The 22,561-nt window shown below is 38.3% G+C and overlaps 1 protein-coding gene across 4 annotated transcripts in view; it reads right to left on the bottom strand.

The window, feature by feature from the left end:
- The window catches only part of RUFY3 (RUN and FYVE domain containing 3), an 84,420-nt gene that overhangs the window by 15,829 nt on the left and 46,030 nt on the right, over positions 1–22,561 (bottom strand). For all 4 annotated transcript variants that reach the window (XM_007446096.1, XM_007446098.1, XM_007446097.1 and 1 more), the window contains 9 exons: positions 20,571–20,744; positions 19,717–19,834; positions 18,787–18,888; positions 15,776–15,899; positions 14,542–14,603; positions 13,256–13,321; positions 11,910–11,979; positions 1,856–1,948; positions 405–488 (listed from right to left, as the gene is read on the bottom strand). In XM_007446096.1, the coding sequence (XP_007446158.1) occupies positions 405–488; positions 1,856–1,948; positions 11,910–11,979; positions 13,256–13,321; positions 14,542–14,603; positions 15,776–15,899; positions 18,787–18,888; positions 19,717–19,834; positions 20,571–20,744 (893 nt within the window). The remainder of the gene's footprint in view (positions 1–404; positions 489–1,855; positions 1,949–11,909; positions 11,980–13,255; positions 13,322–14,541; positions 14,604–15,775; positions 15,900–18,786; positions 18,889–19,716; positions 19,835–20,570; positions 20,745–22,561) is intronic.

The following is a 22,561-nucleotide window of genomic DNA, read 5'->3' as shown; positions in this document are numbered from 1 at the left end:
TAGAGCCTGAGCACCGCCACGAAGAGTAGCCCCTGCTCGCAGCAACTAGAGAAAGCCCACGCACAGCAATGAAGACCCAACACAGCCAAAAATAAATAAGTAAATAAATTAATTAAGAAAAGAAAAAAGTAGGTTCTATATACCTAATGTTTTTGCAACACAAACTATAAAAGCAAAAATAAGTTGAAAATTAAAATAGGTAAAATTCCATTGGCTGTTGAGAATGCTCAGAAAAAGGACTGAGGAAGCAGTATAGGGAATATGGGTTAAAAGAATGAGAAACTATTTTATAGGATCCATAAAATTTGCTAGAACACTACTGATATTCCTTGATCTGTGAGGTAAAACCCCTAGGTAGGGGTTTTAATGTGTTCCTGAACTATCAGGACCTAAGCGAAATTTACCAGTCGTAGTTGTGTCTCCTCCTTTAAGTGCTTCCTTGCTTCACTCAGTGCTTGCCCTTCTGAAGTTCTGTCTGGTTTAGGGCCCTTGAAAAGATAAAATAGTACATATTTAAGGATTTAAAGAATTTATACAGTTAGTGGACACTAGCGCTGCTATTTAGTAAGGGAAATGATCATACCTAGACATGTATGATAATGAACGAAGACAACAAAGAAACTGAAGAAGCTTAGTAAGTATTCTTAAGCCAAACTGGGAATTTCTTTCCATTTTGTTTAAAGTCCTAAGATAGTTTACCAAACCAAGGGGTAGAAGTCTTAAAAAATCAGCCTCTGAAAACAAAATAGCATTTACTGTAAACTATAAATTGGGCCAAAGGTTCAAACAGGAAAGTAGTCCTACTCCAGAGATCTCACATCTGGTGTCTCCACCCATACAGAGAGATCAGAGCTAAACATGAGTAGCTCATCAGAAAATGCTGAGTAGTCACAGTTGTTTTTACAAAGTCCATGCATTAAAGGCAAACATATTATTCATGTCGGTCCCCACTCAGAGCCCAGGTGCTTACTCTTTAAAAACAATGTTAATAACTGGATTTCTGGATTCCTAGGTCACAGCAGGTTAAAAGCATTAGGATAAGGAGGGAGACCTTTCTAGAGAGAGTAATGCTAACAGCAGTAAGAAGCAATAGATGCCAGTGAAATAAAAAGCAGAAAAAACCACCCACAGTAATCTGGGAATATTTAAGCTCAGGAGCTAGAAGCTCTATCAATTTCAGTAGCCGACCCCCACCAAAGTAGCACCGTTATAACTCAGTACAGAATTGCCAATGTTGATAATTATGATATTCAGTCATCATAAAGGGCTAAATGTGTTCAATTACATCCTCCACTTAAGAAAGCTTAGAACTGTACAATATACAAAAGGTTTGTAAAATATCTGTTTAGACATATATAAAAAGTTTGGTATTGGGTTGGCCATAAAGGTCGTTTGGGCTTTTGCATAAGATGTTATGGAACCAACCCTATACTTTAAGGGATTGAGTTATCTAGAAAATTCATTTATATGATAACTCTTTCGCAGTGATATCAGATAAACACTTTTTACAAAACAGTAACATGGTCTAAAAATAATGGTATATTTAATATAGTAGAACACTTAAATACAGTACAAATCATTAGTATGTAAAAACAAGACATCGAATTAGACTGTTTACTGAAGTCTCTAAACAGATGTGGGTGACGGTGAAGCCAAGCAGTGTCTGTAGGAGAAGGGACATAACCCTCCCATAACCTTTGCCATTCACTCAATTGTGCCTGGAGCCTCAGTGAAAACGGTGCACTTAACATATGCAAATGCTCACAGCTACGAAGTGGTCCTCTGGAGGCAGCCCCCCGCCCCATGACACATGACATACTCTCTGGGAATATTTCATAAATCCAGTAAGATTAACCTTCCGATTAGATTCCAATATGTAGGAGCTTTCCTCTTTAACTCGTTCCATATCTTCTTGCAGGGTAATAATCCTGTTGTTTGCAACTGCAAGCTGTTGATAAAATTTTAAAAATAATCGTTATCTTTCTTTCACTAAACACAGGATAAAATAATTCATGATCTGCTAGGACATGATTTTCAGGCTTAGCTATTCTTAGAAGGAAAGAAAGCTATCTATAGCCCCATAAAAATGTTCTTATAGGGAACTTAGGAGAAATGTCTTTAAAGATAAAAATAAAAAATATCTCCTATTACTGCTTTTTGTGTAAACATTTTTTCAGTACCAAAATGTTATCTTACAATTATTTACCTCAAGGGTCTCCTCATGGATAACTTGTAATTATATTTAGTTATAAAATCTATTTCTGGACTTCCCTGCTGGCACAGTGGTTGAGAATCCGCCTGCCAATGCAAGGGACATGGGTTCGAGCCCTGGTCCAGGAAGAGACCACATGCCGCAGAGCAACTAAGCCCGTGCGCCACAACTGCTGAGCCTGCGCTCTAGAGCCCACGAGCCACAACTACTGAAGCCCACTCGCCTAGAGCCCGCGTTCCACAAAAAGAGAAGCCACTGCAATGAGAAGCCCACACACCACAACGAAGAGTAGCCACAACTAGAGAAAGCCCGCGCAAAGCAATGAACACCCATTGCAGCCAAAAAATAAAATAAAATAAACCTATTTCTTTTTTTTTAAACATCTTTATTGGAGTATAATTGCTTTAGAATGGTGTGTTAGTTTCTGCTTTAAAACAAAGCGAATCAGCTATACATATACATATATCCCCATATCTCCTCCCTCTTGCGTCTTCCTCCCCCCTCCCTATGCCACCGCTCTAGCTCATCACAGAGCACCGAGCTGATCTCCCTGTGCTATGCAGCCGCTTCCCACTAGCCATCTATTTTACATTTCGTAGTGTATACAAGTCCATGTCACTCTCTCACTTCGTCCCAGCTTACCCTTCCCCCTCCCCGTGTCCTCAAGTCCATTCTCTACAACTGTGTCTTTATTCCTGTCCTGCCCCTAGGTTCTTCAGAACCTTTTTCTTTTTTTTGATTCCATATATATGTGTTAGCATGTGGTATTTATTTTTCTCTTCCTGACTTACTTCACTCTGTATGACAGTCTCTAGGTCCATCCACCTCACTACAAATAACTCAGTTTCGTTTCTTTTTATGGCTGAGTAATATTCCATTGTATATACAGGCCACATCTTCTTTATGCATTCATCTGTTGATGGACACTTAGGTTGCTTCCATATCCTGGCTATTGTAAATAGAGCTGCAATGAACATTGTGGTACATGACTCTTTTTGAATTATGGTTTTCTCAGGGTATATGCCCAGGAGTGGGATTGCTGGGTTGTATGGTAGTTCTAATTTTAGTTTTTTAAGGAACCTCCATACTGTTCTCCATAATGGCTGTATCAACTTACATTCCCACCAACAGTGCAAGAGGGTTCCCTTTTCTCCACACCCTCTCTAGCCTTTATTCTTTGTAGATTTTTTGAGGATGGCCATTCTGACTGGTGTGAGGGTGATACCTCCTTGTAGTTTTGATTTGCATTTCTCTAATGATTAGTGATGCTGAGCATCTTTTCATGTGTTTGTTGGCAATCTGTATATCTTCTTTGGAGAAATGTCTATGTAGGTCGTCTGCCCATTTTTGGATTGGGTTGTTTGTTTATTTAGATATTGAGCTGCATGACCTGCTTGTATATTTTAGAGATTAATCCTTTGCCAGTTGCTTCATTTGCAAATATTTTCTCCCATTCTGAGGGCTGTCTTCTCATCCCGTTTATGGTTTCCTTTGCTGTGCAAAAGCTTTTAAGTTTCATTAGGTCCCAACTGTTTATTTTTGTTTTTATTTCCATTTCTCTAGGAGGTGGGTCAAAACGGATCTTACTGTGATGTATGTCACAGAGTGTTCTGCCTATGTTTTCCTCTAAGAGTTTTTTTTTTTTGCGGTACGCGGGCCTCTCACTGTTGTGGCCTCTCCCGCTGCGGAGCACAGGCTCCGGACGCGCAGGCTCAGTGGCCAAGGCTCACGGGCCCAGCCGCTCCACAGCATGTGGGATCCTCCCGGACCAGGGCACGAACCCGTGTCCCCTGCATCGGCAGGCGGACTCTCAACCACTGCGCCACCAGGGAAGCCCTCCTCTAAGAGTTTTATAGATTTATAGTCTGTCTGGCCTTACATTTAGGTCTTTAATCCATTTTGAGTTTAGTTTTGTGTGTGGTGTTAGGGAGTGTTCTAATTTCATTCTTTTACATGTAGCTGTCCAGTTTTCCCAGCACCACTTATTGAAGAGGCTGTCTTTTCTCCATTGTATATTCTTACCTCCTTTATCAAAAGTAAGGTGACCATATGTGGGTGGGATTATCTCTGGGCTTTCTCTCCAGTTCCATTGATCTATATTTCCATTTTTGTGCCAGTACCATACCGTCTTGATGACTGTAGCACTGTCGTATAGTCTGAAGTCAGGGAGCCTGATTTCTCCAGCTCCGTTTTTCTATCTCAAGGTTGCTTTGGCTATTCGGGGTCTTTTGTGTTTCCATACAAATTGTGAAATTTTTTGTTCTAGTTCTGTGAAAAATGCCAGTGGTAGTTTGAGAGGGATTGCATTGAATCTGTAGATTGCTTTGGGTTGTATAGTCATTTTCACAATGTTGATTCTTCCAACCCAAGAACATGGTATATCTCTCCATCTGTTTGTATCATCTTTAATGTCTTTCATCAGTGTCTTATAGTTTTCTGCATATAGGTCTTTTCTCCTTTGGTAGGTTTTTTCATAGGTATTTTATTCTTTTTGTTGCAGTGGTAAATGGGAGGGTTTCTTTAATTTCTCTTTCAGATTTTTCATCATTAGTGTATAGGAATGCAAGAGATTTCTGTGCATTAATTTTATATCCCTCTACTTTACCAAATTCATTGATTAGCTCTAGTAGTTTTCCGGTAGCATAATCGTTAGGATTCTCTATGTATAGTATCATGTCATCTGCAAACAGTGACAGCTTTACTTCTTCTTTTCCGATTTGGATTCCTTTTATTTCTTTTCCTTCTCTGATTGCTGTGGCTAAAACTTCCAAAACTATGTTGAATAATAGTGGTGAGAGTGGACAACCTTGTCTTGTTCCTGATCTTAGAGGAAATGGTTTCAGTTTTTCACCACTGAGAATGTTGGCTGTGGGTTTTTCATATATGGCCTTTATTATGTTGAGGTAAGTAAGTTCCCTCTATGCCTACTTTCTGGAGGGTTTTTATCATAAATTGGTGTTGAATTTTGTTGAAAGCTTTTTCTGCATCTATTGAGATGATCGTATGGGTTTTATCCTTCAATTTGTTAATACGGTTTATCACATTGATTTGCGTATACTGCAGAATCCTTGCATTCCTGGCATAAACCCCACTTGATCATGGTGTATGATCCTTTTAATGTGCTGTTGGATTCTGTTTGCTAGTATTTTGTTGAGGATTTTTGCATCTATGTTCATCAGTGATATTGGCCTGTAGTTTTCTTTCTTTGTGACCTCTTTGCCTGGTTTTAGTATCAGGGTGATGGTGGCCTTGTAGAATGAGTTTGGGAGTGTTCCAACCTCTGCTATATTTTGGAAGATTTTGAGAAGGATAGCTGTTAGCTCTTCTCTAAATGTTTGATAGAATTCGCCTGTGAAGCCATCTGTTCCTGGGCTTTTGTTTGGTGGAAGATTTTTAATCACAGTCTCAATTTCAGTGCTTGTGACTGGTCTGTTTATATTTTCTATTTCGTCCTGGTTCAGTCTTCGAAGGTTGTGCTTTTCTAAGAATTTGTGCATTTCTTCCAGGTTGTCCACTTTATTGGCATATAGTTGCCTGTAGTAATCTCTCATGATCCTTTGTATTTCTGCAGTGTCAGCTGTTACTTCTCCTTTTTCATTTCTAATTCTATTGATTTGAGTCTTCTCCCTTTTTTTTCTTGATGAGTCTGGCTAATGGTTTATCACTTTTGTTTATCTCCTCAGATAACCAGCTTTTAGTTTCATTGACCTTTGCTACTGTTTCCTTCATTTCTTTTTCATATATTTCTGATCTGATCTTTATGATTTCTTTCCTTCTGCTAACTTTGGGGTTTTTTTGTTCTTCTTTCTCTAATTGCTTTAGGTGTAAGGTTAGGTTGTTCATTTGAGACGTTTCTTGTTTCTTGAGGTAGGACTGTATTGCTATAAACTTCCCTCCTAGAAATGCTTTTGCTGCACCCCCAGAGGTTTGGGGTCATCTTGTTTTCATTGTCATTTGTTTCTAGGTATTTTTTATTTCCTCTTTGATTTCTTCAATGATCTCTTGTTTATTAAGTAGTATACTGTTTAGCCTCCATGTGTTTGTATTTTTTATAGATTTTTTCCTGTAATTTATATCTAGCTTCATAGCATTGTGGTTGGAAAAGATACTTGATAGAATTTCAATTTTCTTAAATTTAAATTTACCAAGGCTTGTTTTGTGACCCAAGATATGATCTATCCTGGAGAATGTTTCATGAGCACTTGAGAAAAAAGTGTATTCTGTTGTTTTGGGATGGAATGTCCTATAAATATCAATTAAGGCCATCTTGTTTAATGTATCATTTAAAGCTTGCGTTTCCTTATTTATTTTCATTTTGGATGATCTGTCCATTGGTGAAAGCGGGGTGTTAAAGTCCCCTACTATGACTGTGACTGTTACTGTTGATTTCCCCCTTTATGGCTGATAGCATTTGTCTTATATATTGAGGTCCTCCTATGTTGGGTGTATAAATATTTACAATTGTTATATCTTCTTCCTGGATTGATCCCTTGATCATTATGTAGTGTGCTTGTCTCTTGTAATAGTCTTTATTTTAAAGTCTACTTTGTCTGACATGAGAATGGCTACCCCAGCTTTCTTTTGATTTCCATTTGCGTGGAATATCTTTTTCCATCCCCTCACTTTCAGTCTGTATGTGTCCCTAGGTCTGAAGTGGGTTTCTTGTAGACACGACATATACGGGTCTTGTTTTTGTATCCATTCAGCCAGTCTATGTCTTTTGGTGGGAGCATTTAATCCATTTACATTTAAGGTAATTATTGATATGTATGTTCCTATTACCATTTTCTTAATTATTTGGGGTTTGCTATTGTAGGTCTTTTCCTTCTCTTGTGTTTCCTGCCTAGAGAAGTTCCTTTAGCATTTGTTGTAAAGCTGGTTTGGTGGTGCTGAATTCTCTTAGCTTTTGCTTGTCTGTAAAGGTTTTAATTTCTCCACTGAATCTGAATGAGATCCTTGCTGGGTAGAGAAATCTTGTTTGTAGGTTCTTCCCTTTCATCACTTTAAATATGTCTTGCCACTCCCTTCTGGCTTGCAGAGTTTCTGCTGAAAGATCAGCTGTTAAACTTATGGGGATTCCCCTGTATGTTATTTGTTGTTTTTCCCTTGTTGCTTTTAATATTTGTTCTTTGTATTTAATTTTTGATAGTTTGATTAATATGTGTCTTGGCGTGTTTCTCCTTGGATTTATCCTGTATGGGACTCTCTGTGCTTCCTAGACTTGATTGACTAGTTCCTTTCCCATATTAGGGAAGTTTTCAACTATAATCTCTTCACATATTTTCTTCTTCTCTTCTTCTTCTGGGACTCCTGTAATTCAAATGTTGGTGCGTTTAATGTTGTCCCAGAGGTCTCTAAGACTGTCCTCAGTTCTTTTCATTCTTTCTTCTTTCTTCTGCTCTGCAGTAGTTATTTCCACTATTTTACCTTCCAGGTCACTTATCGGCTCTTCTGCCTCAGTTATTCTACTTTTGATTCTTTCTAGAGAATTTTTAATTTCACTTATTGTGCTGTTCATCATTGTTTGTTTGCTCTTTAGTTCTTCTAGGTCCTTGTTAAACGTTTCTTATATTTTCTCCATTCTATTTCCAAGATTTTGGATCACCTTTACTATCATTACTGTGAGTTCTTTTTCAGGTAGAATGCCTATTTTCTCTTCATTTGTTTGGTCTGGTGGGTTTTTCCTTGTTCCTTCATCTGCTGTGTGTTTCTCTGTCTTCTTATTTTGCTTAACTTACTGTGTTTGGGGTCTCCTTTTTGCAGGCTGCAGGTTCGTACTTCCCATTGTTTTTGGTGTCTGCCCCCAGTGGCTGCGGGTGGTTCAGTGGGTTGTGTAGGCTTCCCAGTGGAGGGGACTAGTGCCTGTGTTCTGGTGGATGAGGCTGGATCTTGTCTTTCTGGTGGGCAGGTCCGTGTCTGGTGGTGTGTTTTGGGCTGTCTGTGACCTTACTGTGATTTTAGGCAGCCTCTCTGCTAATGGGTGGGGTTGTGTTCCTGTCTTGCTAGTTGCTTGGCATAGGGTGTCCAGCACTGTAGCTTGCTGGTTGTTGAGTGGAGCTGTGTCTTAGCGTTGAGATGGAGATCTCTGGGACAGCTTTCGATATGTGATATTGCGTGGAGCTGGGAGGTCTCCGGTGGATAATGTCCTGAACTTGGCTCTCCCGCCTCAGAGGCACAGGCCTGACACCTGGCCGGAGTACCAAGACCCTGTCAGCCACATGGGTTTTGGGAAGTCTGAGGTCTTCTGCCAGCGTTCAGTAGGTGTTCTGTAGGAGTTGTTCCACATGTAGATGTATTTCTGATGTATTTGTGGGGAGGGAGGTGATCTCCACATCTTACTCCTCCAGCATCTTGAAGGTCTCCTGAAAAAAACCTATTTCTAAAATGTATAAGAGGTCACCTCATGCCTTGGGACCCATCTTACAAACCCTCCATAAAACCTTTAACAGGTAATTTTTTTTTTAAATGTTCAGTTTTCTTTTTAAAGATTTATTATTTATTTATGTATTTAGTTTATTGTAGGCTGCGTTGGGTCTTACTTATGGCATGAGGGATCTTTCATTGTGGCGTGCGGGCTCTTCGTTGTAGTGTGTGGGTTTCTCTTCTTTAGCTGTGGCACCCAGGCTCCAGAGCGTGTGGGCTCTGTAGTTTTTGCGGCACGTGGGCTCTAGTTGAGGAACGCACGCTTAGCTGTCCCACGGCCTGTGGGATCTTAGATCCCTGCTCAGGGATCAAAGCTGCATTCCCTGCATTGTACGGTGGATTCTTTACCACTGGACCACCAGGGAAGTCCCTACATATAATTTTTAAGAGAGTAAGAAATGAATTCCAAAGTTCTCATTCTAAAAGATGCCATTAAGCGTTAAAGAGATTTTTCTTTTCAGCACCTACAAAGACAAGGTAATGTTATTGGCAGTGTATCTCTAGAGGAAATGTTTATAACTCTATTCCACTGGAGGGAAGAGTACGGTGGAAACGCTCTCCTCTGCACCTACCGAGCTCAGTTCCCACAGAGAGTGGGAAGGTGCCTGAAGGAGGCTAGGAAAGGAACTGGACAGACTCCTCTCAGCCAGGCTAGTCTCCCTTTTCATCATCTCTGCTTGGTTCCTGTTCTACTATGTAAGTACAGAGGAGCCAGGCTCAGACAAGCTTTCTAGAGGCAGGTATGACAGCCCATTTCTCTCTCTCCTCCGTGGGCCTAAAATGTGTAAAGAAGTAACTCTGGGCAAGCGGGTCTGCTCTCTAGATCCAAGCGCACCTCGGACTGCTTCTTCCAAGGTCTCATCATCAGAGAAAATGTTACGAGTGACGACTGCAGATCCAAGTGCACTTTCTAAGTCAGCTTTACCAACATAAAGTGGATGTTTATTTACCTTCATCTGCTCAGTTCTTCTCATTTTGTCATATTGGTTCAGAACTCAGGAGGGGAAAAGAGGTCTTTTTTGTTTTGTTTTGTTTTTTACTGGTCCCTTTAAATCCAAAATAGATGGAAATGAGAGAGGGCAGAACTTATTAGCCTTGTCTGCTCTTTATAAAGTCTACACACAGTGCTTTCCTATCTCTAAAAGTTCAAAGCTTTAAGAAAATAAATCTTACTGGTAAGATAAACAAGTAAACGAATAAATTAATATTGTTGGTAAGATAAATTTAGGCCAAGAACACAAGTCCTGTGACTGAGGGAATAAAATTTGTATTTACTGAGTGCTTATGATGTGTCAGGCACTAGTCTAGGCCCTTATGCATTAAATCATTTAATTTGCACAAAAGTCTTCTTCTTCTCCCCATTTTACAGATAAGTAAACCAAAGAACAGGAGCTCAAGTAACTGGCCCATGATCAGAAAGCTAGCAAGCGCCAGACCTGGGACACAAATTCAAGAAGTCTAGCTCTGGAGAGCATGCTTAATTAATATACCACACTGCCTCAATATAACAGCAGTAGAATCACAGTAGAAAATTGCTCTGCAGAATGTTTCCAAAGCCTTGTGGGATAAAATTCTAAGGGTCATATCAATAAATTAAAGTTTTAATATAATTTAAGAATCTACATCCAAAAATAAAGCCCCCAGAACTGAGTAATATGGAAGGTGTTTTCAAGTTATAACAATGAACAATGATTTCTTCCTTCTGAAAAAAATCCGATTAGATAGCGTTTCCTGACTAGTGCTTTAACTTGCTTATTTTAGACCAAAATTTTTTTTGAAGTATAGATGATTTACAATATTATATTAGTTTCAGGTATACAACACAGTGATTCAATATTTTTATAGATTATACTTTATATATATAAAGTCTATATATAAAATATGTAGATTATATACTTTAATATATTATAACCTAAAAGTTTTTAAAAAATATTGGCTATATCCCCTACACTATCCAATATATTCTTGTAGCTTATTTATTTTATACATAATAATTTGTACCTCTTAATCCCCTACCCCTATCTTGCCCCTCCCCACTGTTAACCACTAGTTTGTTCTCTATATCTGTGAGTCTGTTTCTGTTTTGTTTTATATTCATTTGTTTGTTTCATTTTTTAGATTCCACATTTAAATAAGATACAGTATTTGTCTTTCTCTCTCAGATTTATTTCACTAAGCACAATACCCTCCAGGTCCATCTATGTTGTTGTATTTAACCAAATTTTTCTCACTGTATGTAATAGGATAGTTATAATTTGAAAAAGGGAAGATAAAGTCTTTGCCACCTAAAAAATTTTATTTAAGGTTTCTCATAGAAACGTCTAATGCTACTGAAGAAAAAAAATATGTCGCTTAGCCTTTGGTAAGTTAGGGGAAAAAAATTAATCAGAAGTAAAATGTGAGGTTATTTTTCTATTCTAATTTTAGGGACTTTTCTAAGAGTTTTCACATGTATATTCTTACTTGATCTTCAGGGTAATTGTGAGCTAAAAGGGGAAACACTCTAATTTGCCAGTTAGGGAACTGGGCCTCTTGGAAGTCAAGTGACTTACTTGCTCAGGAGCACATGACATGTAAACAGGAATTACTGCTACACCAAGCACTCTTCTAACTGATTTTACTGCATTACTTCATTACTCCTTTCAACAACCCCATGTGCTAGGTATGGAGTTATTATTATAGATAAAGAAATGGAGGCAATGAAAGAGTAAATAATAGGGTCATATTTGTATTTCATTGTCAACTGCCACCACATCTTTGCTAGGCTAACATCCCCACAGTTTACTGTTAGTTCATTATTAGTACTGGTCTCCTGACCCGTGTTCTTTATGTCATCTACCCCATCACCCCAAGGAGAAAATAAAACCCTTGAAGGCAGGAACTTGCCAATCTGGCACACATAAATCAATGCCTGGCAGATATAAATCTTTGTCTAGCTCTGGTACATACGTAGTACCCCAATTGTTTGATGAATGAATAAATGATGAATATCACGCTACCTGCTAAACATTAACTCTAGGCTAGCCCAGAGAAAACATTCACAGAAGAAAGCAAAATATTTGATCAGCCCAGGTTCTATGACTTCATATTCCAACTGGATAACTGAGACCCCTCAGATAAGCCAGCTGGCCATTCCTGGTCAGAACAAGGAGTCCTATAGTAGATATTATCTGAAAAGTCAAGTCGTTTATTTCCAAGCTCCAGAGAAATTATTTTCCACTAATGCACTCTACTAAATTCTATAAGTCAATCAAAAAACTTCCAAAACACTTACCTCCTCTGTCAGTTTAGTGTTGGATTTTTCTAATGCATCCACTTTTGCCTGAAGGTTGTTTACAGTAGCACTATCAACAGAAGAAAAAACATAATAGTCTCTTTTGATAAACAGAGCAATATCCTGTACTTTCTTTTAAAATACTCATTATACTTTCATTGTTTACTGTCCATAATTCTTAACAGACTTGTAGGCTCTAAGACAGCTTACAAGGTGACGTGCGTCTCACCTGCTACATTCTTGGCACTGAAGTTTGTATTTAATAAGCATTTGTTGATGAAATAAAAGAGTTGATACACTACACAGTAAACTTTACTTAAATAATAATAGTAGTAATAGTAATAATAATAACGGGCTACATGAATTATGATGTGCTTGCCATACACCAAGCACTCTTCTAACTGATTTTACTTGCATTATTTCATTACTCCTTTCAACAACCCCATGTGCTAGGTAGCGGGTTGTTATTATAGATAAAGAAATGGAGGCATTGAAAGAGTAAATAATAGGGTCATATTTGTATTTCATTGTCAACTGTAACCACATCTTTGCTAGGCTAACATCTCCACAGTTTACTGTCAGTTCATTATTAGTACTCAGTCCCCAGAGAAAATGTACTTAAATTGTTCTTGAGTTTTCTAGATGGAACCAAGACTATAATTTATATTGATACTGGTATAGTCACATTTTAGGTCTTACTTAAATTAAAATAATTATCTTTCATAAGAGAACTATAAATAAGGTAATTAATGGGTATATTAATTCTTCTGAATTATTCAACAGTTTTTAGACCATCAGTACACTTGAGAATACCAGTAAATTTTGGATAGCTCTCCTCAGGAAAGAAGAGATTGTTTTATAACCTGGTCATGAAAAATTCTTGGTGAGTACTTGGTAAATTAATGGTAGTGATGGTGGAAAAAGGGTAAATTAATACTATCAATCCAATGTATGAGAAATGCAAGGGACCAACGAGATACAATTAAAGGTACTAAAGTGATGAGAGTGCTTTACCCAAGATTTAGTCCTGAAATATGTGGCTGGATCTACCGAACCAAGAAGACCTCCAATTTCAACTATGTCACAAATTTAAGAGTTCTTAACTGAATATATTTACACAATCGCTAAAATTCTAATTACATACTAATCTTATATTGCTTTTCATTAAAGCTCACGCAACAGTCAAATGCCACGTATCCAGTGTCTAGCTCAGTGCCTGGTAAGCAGTAATTCTATATATATTTGTTGAGTATTGTCTGAATTTATCCTAACTGCTCATCAGTTTACCTTTCCCTTCCCCCACACCAAAACCCCCAGTAAAGTAATAGTATTTATTCATTCTTTACTTCAGATGTCTGTTGAGTTCTTCTACATAGTTCTTCTGATCCAGAATTGCAGTAATCTGGCCATCTCTGAGGGGAAAAAAAAAAAAATAGAAAAAAAGTTAATAATATTAGAAATACCAAGATGCCCCACCCCCAATCTTTTCATAAAACATAGAAAGGAAATTATGGCACAGACACACTGAATCAGAAGACAGACCTGATGTATAATCCCCTTGGCATATCAACAAGAGACTTGGAGGTTTAAAATGGAAACCACCCCTGCATATTAATAAAGCTCTTGCAATAGCCTATATATCTTAATAACTTAGGTTATAGGTATAATGTACAATCTATTAGAGGCATTTAAAGAATACAAAGTTTCTTCTCGCAATTGATAGATTTTTATTTTAGCTTTGTTAGTATTATTTATCATAACAATTTTCCATTTGTCATAGGAATTGAATTAAGCTTATTCGGGTGAAATAATTATTGTTCTCAAAGGCTATATATTTATTTGCCTTTAACTGCTGTTTGGCTTCAAAGTGAATGGTATAAAAGGTTTTCACAAACATCAGGCGTTTATTATTACATGAGTAAATTAAGTGTGGAAAAAGAAGGTTCACTTCTGGGACCAGCTAATCTAGAATAGGCAAAAGTTAAACAGACAGACTTTTCAAGTGAAAAACAAAATTCAAGGCCACAGACCTCTATGACTACTAAAAGGACAAGCAATATAATCTTAGCTCAATGCCTAAGGTTAAAAACTTCAGACTAATTATGCTTTCAACTGCTAAATTTATAAAGGTAAAAGGTGAGTTTCTGATCGCTAATTTCCAAGTACCATATGAATATTTTAAAAACTTTTAATTTTGAAATTATTTTAGATTTACAGAAGTTGTAAAAGTAGTGCCCAGTTCCCATATACTCAGCTCCCCCTAATATTAGCATTTTACATAATCCCATGATGCACATGTAATAGTGCAAATTTTAAGCAAACTGACAATGCAATCCTTCTGATCAAGAAAACCATGTTTCCAAACATTACTTTTAAGAGATGAAGCATTTGATTCCTTTTATAAAAATTTTTATTTTGTTTGCCCCTGAGCCACATAGTAGGAAAATCTACTTAACTAAAATCCCTTTTAGGGTTTAGCAGGCATAATTGTCAGATATTTTTGACAAGATTCTATTAAAGCTATCTCATCAGAAATTCTTTCAGCACGTTTGTTAAAGCAGTACTGTTGTAAACTTTAAATACTATCAAAGAACATTAAAGAAAAAAGAAAACTAATTTTCTTTGTACATACCCTTCACTACCTTTACTGCTGTTCCCATCCTTGAGATACATTGAAAAATCTATAACTCCAACCTACAGAGAGAATGTTCAGAATTCAATATAAAATTAGATACTTTTCCCAAGGCATAACACAATGTCTCTTTTTAGGTACTCAAAATAGTATTACGGTCATGACAACTACTAGAAATTTTTGATAAAAATTTAATGTTTTATTATAATCAAGAATTGACGGTTGTAAAGCAATTATACCCCAATAAAGATGTTAAAAAAAAAAAAAAAGAATTGACGGGACTTCCCTGGTGGCGCAGTGGTTAAGAATCTGCCTGCCAATTCAGGGGACACGGGTTCGATCCCTGGTCCGGGAAGATCCCACATGCTGCGGAGCAACTAAGCCTGTGTGCCACAACTTCTGAGCCTGTGCTCTAGAGCCTGTGAGCCACAACTACTGAGCCTGTGTGCTGCAACTACTGAAGCCCATGCGCCTAGAGCCCACGCTCCACAACAAGAGAAGTGACATCAATGAGAAGCCCGTGCAGTGCAACGAAGAGTAGCCCCTGCTCGCCGCAGCTAGAGAAAGCCCGTGCGCAGCAACGAAGACCCAACGTAGCCAACAAAAGAGAAGAAAAAAAAAAGTTGGAAAAGGTAACTTAAAAAAAATGCTGCTCCTTAAAAAAAAAAAAGAATTGGCAAGGGTTGTAAGTAAAGAACCAAGATTAAGTCAGTAGGACATGACTAAGAAAGTCAACTGAATACTTAATATAAATTAAGGTTTAACATTTCTTTCTCTCTTGCTTATTTAAAATATTCTGCTACTAAACCCCTGTGTATATATTTTGGCTTATATGTGTGTACATATACTGGGTTGGCCAAAACGTTTGTTTGGGTTTTTGCATAAGATGCTATGGCAAACACATATACATATGTTTGCCGCTGAACCACATAGCACACAGCATATATATATATATATATATATATATATATATATATATATATTACCCTGTGCAAAATATTTTTAACAGGGATCACAGTTAAGACAAGAATTTGAAAAACATTCATTATGCGTAAATAGGCCAAGCTGGAAGGAAAAACAAACAGATTTTTTATATTCACATCAAAAATAAAGAAAATCCTACTTATGACTCATAGAAGTTCCCCTAATTTGGTTGGTATAATCTGATCAATCCAAATTCTGAGATAACAGAACTCAGAGTGACACACTAGGTAACCAAGTATCTTCCTCATACCTGAGAGTCCAAATCTTCTCCTTTCATACAGAAATTGGCATCAATGACATTCAGACCCACCAACAGACCAGCAATTATGGCTCCCTCTTCTTCCATCATGAGGGCATTGGGTTCATAGAATTCACTGTAAGAGAAATCCATGAAACAGTCTACTGTAATAAAACCTCAAGAATCCAATGATGTAACCACGAGACAAGGAGAAAAGCACTTGCCTCGTGGTTAAATATGGTCATCTATAATAACAGCAAAAAAGTAAAAACAAGGATTACTTGGATACTTTATTTTAGATAATAGGGACATGAACAGACTCTAGATAATAGACAGTCCAGCTGAAAGAAGAGTGATTAGAATGGTATTTTCACTTAAGTGAGCATTCATGCTTCTGCCACATATCTGTATTTGTAATGCACCAGGGGATAATTTTTCAATCTTTCACGCATCTTAAAAAACCCGATTAGTTTGTTTTTAAAAAACTGCCTTTTTTCTGATCCGCTTTATTTTTTAATTTTAATTTTATATATATTTTTAAATTTTTTATTTTATATTGGAGTATAGTTGACTTACAATGTTATGTTAGTTTCAGGTATACAGCAAAGTGATTTAGTAATACATATACTGTATTGTTGTATGCAATAATAGTTCATTCACTTTCACCACTGGACAGTATTCCATGGTAGGGATATACCACAATGGATTCATTCTATTTGCTGTTTCAGTTGTGCAGGCTACAGTGCTTTGCTGAACACTACTGCACATGGGTTTGGGTACATATACGCATGCATTTCTGTTAGACATACCTAGGGTGTGAAAGTGCTGAGTCAAAGTAAGTGAAAATATGTATTAAAAAGTGTTCCTGGGCTTCCCTGGTGGCGCAGTGGTTGAGAGTCCGCCTGCCGATGCAGGGGACACGGGTTCGTGCCCCGGTCTGGGAAGATCCCACATGCCGCGGAGTAGCTGGGCCGGTGAGCCATGGCCACTGGGCCTGCGCGTCCGGAGCCTATGCTCTGCAATGGGAGAGGCCACAGCAGTGAGAGGCCCGCGTACCGAATAAAAAAAAAAAAAAAAAAAAAAAAAAAAGTGTGCCGTCTAGTTCGTAAGACTGAATGCATTTACTCTAGTGCTCTGCTGGATGAAGAGCTAATCCTTCAGACCCCAGTTGAATCATATAATTTTGTAGCCGCCTACAGCTTGAACACTAGACCCTACACCACTTTAAGGCTTGATCCTTGGAAAGTAGAGCCTTCCCCTTGTGGAAATAAATAAGCTCTCCAGAATGGTTACTGTTTCTCTTTCTCCTGATTTGTTTAATTTTCTTAGGCAAGAAAACAGCAATCAATGGCACACGCAGCTGCAGCAACATTAAAACAATGCTCCATGTTAGGATCTGCAGTGCAATTTTTTGTAAAAACTAAGCTCTTGAAAAATTCATCCATGTCTTTAAATTCTCGATTATTTATTCTTCTTACAATATTTCTCAGAGGCAGTCTGCTATACTTGAATTTCTTTCAGTAAATATTAATGACCTATAAAGTATACATAAAAAAGTACACAAATCATACAATACAGTGGAATGAGTTTTTACACAGAGAACACACCTATGTAAACCAGCACTATATTAAAAATCAGTACATTATCAGAACCTCCAAAGCCACCTTGTGCTCCCTTCTACTCCGCATTTACTACCCATACCCTGCCAATGGTAGCTCTTTCCTGACTTCTATCATGAAAGATAAATTGTGTACGTTTCTGAGCTTTATATAAATGGAATAATGCGGGATGTATTTTTCATGTCTGGTTTCATTTGCCCAACATTACACTTGTGAGATTAATTCATATGGCTGTGTGTAGCTGCTATATGGTATTTCATTGTATGAGTATACCATAATTTACCTACCCATTCTACTGTGAATAGATACTTGGGGTCTATTACAAACATTTGGGGCTGGTACAAACATTGTAATAACTATGAACATTCTTGTTCATGTCTTTTGTTGGATATAACTATGCATTTTTTATTGGATATAATAACTAGAAGCAGAATCCCTGATCACAAGGAATGCTCATGATCAGCTTTAATAGAGGATGACAAACAGTTTTCTTAAATTTCTATACCAATTCACTCATCAGCAGGACATTAAAGTTACTTCACATCCTCACCAACACCTGGGATTACCTGTCTTTTTCATTTTACCCATTCTGGTGGTTGTGTGAGGTTATCACACTCTTGTTTTGACTTGAATTTACAACATGGCTAATGAAGTTAGGTATCTTTTAATATTTTTACTGGCCATTTCAATTTCTTCTTCTGTGAGAGGCTTGTTCAGGTCCTTTACCCAATTCTGTCTTTGCTCGTCTGCCTTTTTCTTTCTGGACTGACGGAGTTCTTTATACACCATGAGTATGCATAATTTGTTGAATATATGTATTATGTATTGCAAATATCTCCTTTAGAGTTATCGGTTGCCTCTCACTCTTAATCTCAAGAGTGACTTTTGATGGACAGAAGTTCTTCATTTTAATGTAACCAATTTAGCCATTTTTTCCTTCACAGGTAGAACTTTTTGTGTTTAAGAAATTTTTGTCTCCTGTATGTTTCTTCTAAAAGCTTTATTGTTTTCTCGTTCCCATTTGTACCTATGACCCAACTGGAAATTTTTTTGTGTGCTGTATTTGAATTTAATGTTACATGTCAACTTCCTGTCTTAGTGAGCCTGGGTATATGCTAAGGTGTCAAAAGCCTTCCCTGTTTTCTAAAGGTGTTAAGTTTTGACCTGTCCTGCAAAGGACCATACATATGCCACAGAAGACAGTGTGAACACACTTAATATAAAAACAACTATGCTTGCGTATGTGTGTGTGTGATGTGGGAGAAGGTATTAGCTGAGCTATGTGAAATTGTCATGAATCGAATGTTTCTGACCCCCCAAAATGATAAATTTATATGCGTCAGCCTCATATGATATAGAACATGGGGAGAAAAAGAAGGAAGCTCAACGAGAAGATCTTCATACCTGAGAAGTTCCTTCTTATTGATCAGAGCTTTCATATACTCTGAAAGTTTCTTTTGCATCAATGCCAAACGAAGCCAGGCTCTTCCTCTGCCTACTGGTGTCCTACAAAAACACAGAAACCAACTAAAAGTAGCAGAGCTGGAGGCCACAGTGGGACAGGTCCATTAACTCCCACTAACGGGCCCCCCCAGTATAAGGTGCACAGGACGTGCCCCTCACAGCCTCTCCCACCACACCCCGGTGGGAGGACTTCTGTGTGGGCCAGTGGGAGCCAGGGGTGTGTTTGGGACAAATGCTCTCATGAGGAATTAATTACTGAATGAGACTATGATTTGAAGACAAGACCTCTGGAACGTCAAACTGAAAATGCTCCATCAGACTAGTTTTGGTAAATCCTCATAAATTTAGTGTGGATCATGTAAGGACGCGAATAACAATAATCAGGACACAGGCCACTTAGACCTCTACTTGATTACAATTAGACCAATCTAATTTGGGAAGGTGATTACCACTCTTTTTCAAGTCCCAAGGCAGGTTCCGGGTGTCAGATCCTGAGGCTCACTCGACAACTGTTTTAATCTTGGTTCTCATCAAACACATTGTTTGTCTTAAGTCCAACACGCCACCTCCCTAGATCTAACGTCTTGAGACTCACTAGTTGATACCCACAAGTGTTTTTTAAAAAAAGAGAACATTTGGTATTTTAACATGAAGACAACCTTTCTTAGATTAATAATAATTATCCCTCACACTTCTCATTATTTTACGCTACCAGTTCTCTCGTAACATCACTTATTCATAATAGCATTTTGCATTTTGGACTGTTATGAAATAAATTATTACGATCACCGTTGTCTTTAGTCTCACTCCTAAAGGAGGTAGTTAAGAAGAATGTTTTCCCTGACACACAGAAGTGAACCTTAAACTTACTTAAGTCCTGGAAGGTCTTTAACACTTGCTGTTATCTCTGCAGCTTCTGGAACAAGCTTTTCCACCAGTTCTAGAGGCCCCCAGAAGGATTTATTTTGTCCAAGAAAAGTTTTCTTAGCTAAGGCGATAAAAACAAAGCAATATGTTAATATTTTTCACAACATAAACACACTCTCAACACACACATACCCTCTCCCATCTATTCAGTGCGCTTTTCTGGGAATTAATCCCAGGTTATCAGACAGTTCTAAAATTATTCATGCTTTCATAATACATAACATTTCATAAAAATCAAAAATCCCCTACTTTCCAAGACTCGGTCCTTCCTCCTTTAGGAAGAATTTATGGACTAGCTGTATAATAACGATAAAATATTTTAACAATATCATGCTTAAAGCCGTGTGGTATTAGTGAAGAAAACAGTCCAGGGGAAAAGAATATGTAATCCAAGAACAGGTTATCAAAGATTGGAGCAGGAGGAGGAAAAGAAGCCAAGGTGAACAAGACCAGGTCCCGTCCTCAAAAGCTCACAGTTGGGCTTCCCTGGTGGCGCAGTGGTTGAGAGTCCGCCTGCCGATGCAGGGGGACACGGGTTTGTGCCCTGGTCCGGGAGGATCCCGCGTGCCACGGGGCTGGGCCCGTGAGCCATGGCCGCTGGGCCTGCGCGGCCGGAGCCTGTGCTCCGCAACGGGAGAGGCCACAACAGTGAGAGGCCCGCATACCGCACAAAAAAAAAAAAAAAAAAAAAGAAAAAGCCTCTTATTCTTTGGCTCCACCAGGAATGCTTCTCTTCTGGAGCATGTATTGCTAGGAAACAGACGTGTGCACATTTGTATTTGGAGGCTATGGTCTACCTTTCAAGCCATGTTTCAGGCAGTGCTCCATCACCACAAAGAACTGCTGGAGAGGTGCGTAGTCAGAGTCCAGAGTTCTCCCTAGGTTCAGAGCAGATTCAATCAAGCCCTTGATACTCAGCTTGGCCATGTTCATCAGGTTCATGCGTTCGTTAGCCATGAGATAATTAGGATCTGCAGCCAAAGGAGAAAAGGATGAAGCCTGGTTACTGGAAATAGCGCATTAAAAAATTCAGTATAAGTTCACTGTGTTGACATTTGCATTGATGGCGCAAAAGCAAGAGCGGGTAAGACTGTTGGTGTCTCGGCAAGAATCAAGGCCTTGGCACCAAATTACACTATTAGTTGTTGTATTCTTCTCCACCATGTGCTTTGCTTTAAAAAAAAAAAAAAAAAGGATGCCAGTCTCCCTTAGGAATATTCTTGGTGAAACAGTAAAAAATGCATTTATTTTATAAAATTTTGAGCCTTGAGTACAGTCTTTTAATATTCTCACCACTGCCTCTGTTACCAGCCTAACTTGGGTCCGTCACAACTCAGTACTGCACAGCCTTCACACTGGGCTGCTTCCACCCTTGCCCTGCCTCACCCATTCTCTACAGCTTGTGAAGCGCTCTAAAAAATAAAGCCGGGCTTCCCTGGTGGCGCAGTGGTTGAGAGTCCGCCTGCAGATGCGGGGGACGCGGGTTCATGCCCCGGTCCGGGAAGATCCCACATGCCGCGGAGCGGCTGGGCCCGTGAGCCATGGCCGCTGAGCCTGCGCGTCCGGAGCCTGTGCTCTGCAATGGGAGACGCCACAATAGTGAGAGGCCCGCGTACCGCAAAAAAAATAAAATAAAATAAAAAAATAAAGCCAATGTAGAGAAAAAGGGTAAAGCGCTTAAACTTTGTTCCAAATACGCTATGTGCATTATTAGTATTTATACTAGTTAGCATTATTATTTAAACTAAGCATTACTAAATGAACTAAAAATAATTAACATTATTAGTATAATGAAGTACTAGAACTTAATCAACTCCCTGATTTTTTAAGACTTAACATAGAGCACGTGGCTCTCATCAACCAAATAAACTCCCTGAGGAAAGGGACTAAGTACCACATTTTACCTGACATCCTCCCCAAAGTTAAATGTGTTAAATTTCTATACGAATTGAAAAAGGCCTAGAGATCTATGAAATATTTTACCTTTTTTAGGAGGACTAAAAGTAGTACTAATAAAAGCCATGCTCCCGTAATAGAAACAATCTACAGTGCAAAGCAGAGATTATTTCATTCAAATTGTCCCAAGTAATTTTCTTCACACAGTGTTTTCATTTAGATATGCATTCACAGTTAAATGAAGCAGAATCAAATAGTCAAATTCTAAGCTCATCTTCTCCATTAAGTTTAAGGACTTGTAGGTGTACAGTGCCCACTATACAAATCTTGGTTTGTTGTAGTGTTCTCTGAGGTAATAATTTTAGAGGATACTTTATTAGGAAAGTCAGAATTGGTGTATGTTGCCACTAATTCTCTCTTGCACACCAACAAATGTTTTAGGGCCATGCCTCAAATCTGGCTCTCTCAGTTCATTGTAGGTCAACTTGTCAAGAATGGAATAAACCCACAAGGGACATTGAAATACACAAAAAACTAGCCCCTGACAAACCGCCATGAAGAACAACTTTATCAGATATTAATTTCCAACATTATTATCAGCATTTATGTGCACTGTACTGTTTCCGACCTTCTACAATCCCTGGGAGAAAGGAATAGGGCAGGGGTGTGTGGGTATGCATGAACATTTGTGGAGAGATACTGGATTCTCCATTTAACATAAGAAAATGTGGCTGAAGTTGGATTAACTGGCAGTCCATAAGGTACCACTCCCTCTGCCTTACGTCTGTTGACCAATAATTCAGGGAGCTAATAACAAAATTAAGCAATGCTCCTAGTCAAAGTAAATAATCTAATTCCAACCTAGTGAGAACTAGTCACGTGGGAGAGCTGG

This window comes from Lipotes vexillifer, unplaced genomic scaffold (assembly GCF_000442215.2).
Source record: "Lipotes vexillifer unplaced genomic scaffold, Lipotes_vexillifer_v1.1 scaffold933, whole genome shotgun sequence".
In the NCBI taxonomy this organism is placed as follows: Eukaryota; Metazoa; Chordata; class Mammalia; order Artiodactyla; family Lipotidae; genus Lipotes; species Lipotes vexillifer.
Note: the sequence above shows the minus strand (reverse complement) of the source record. Positions and strands in the feature narration are given on the sequence as shown.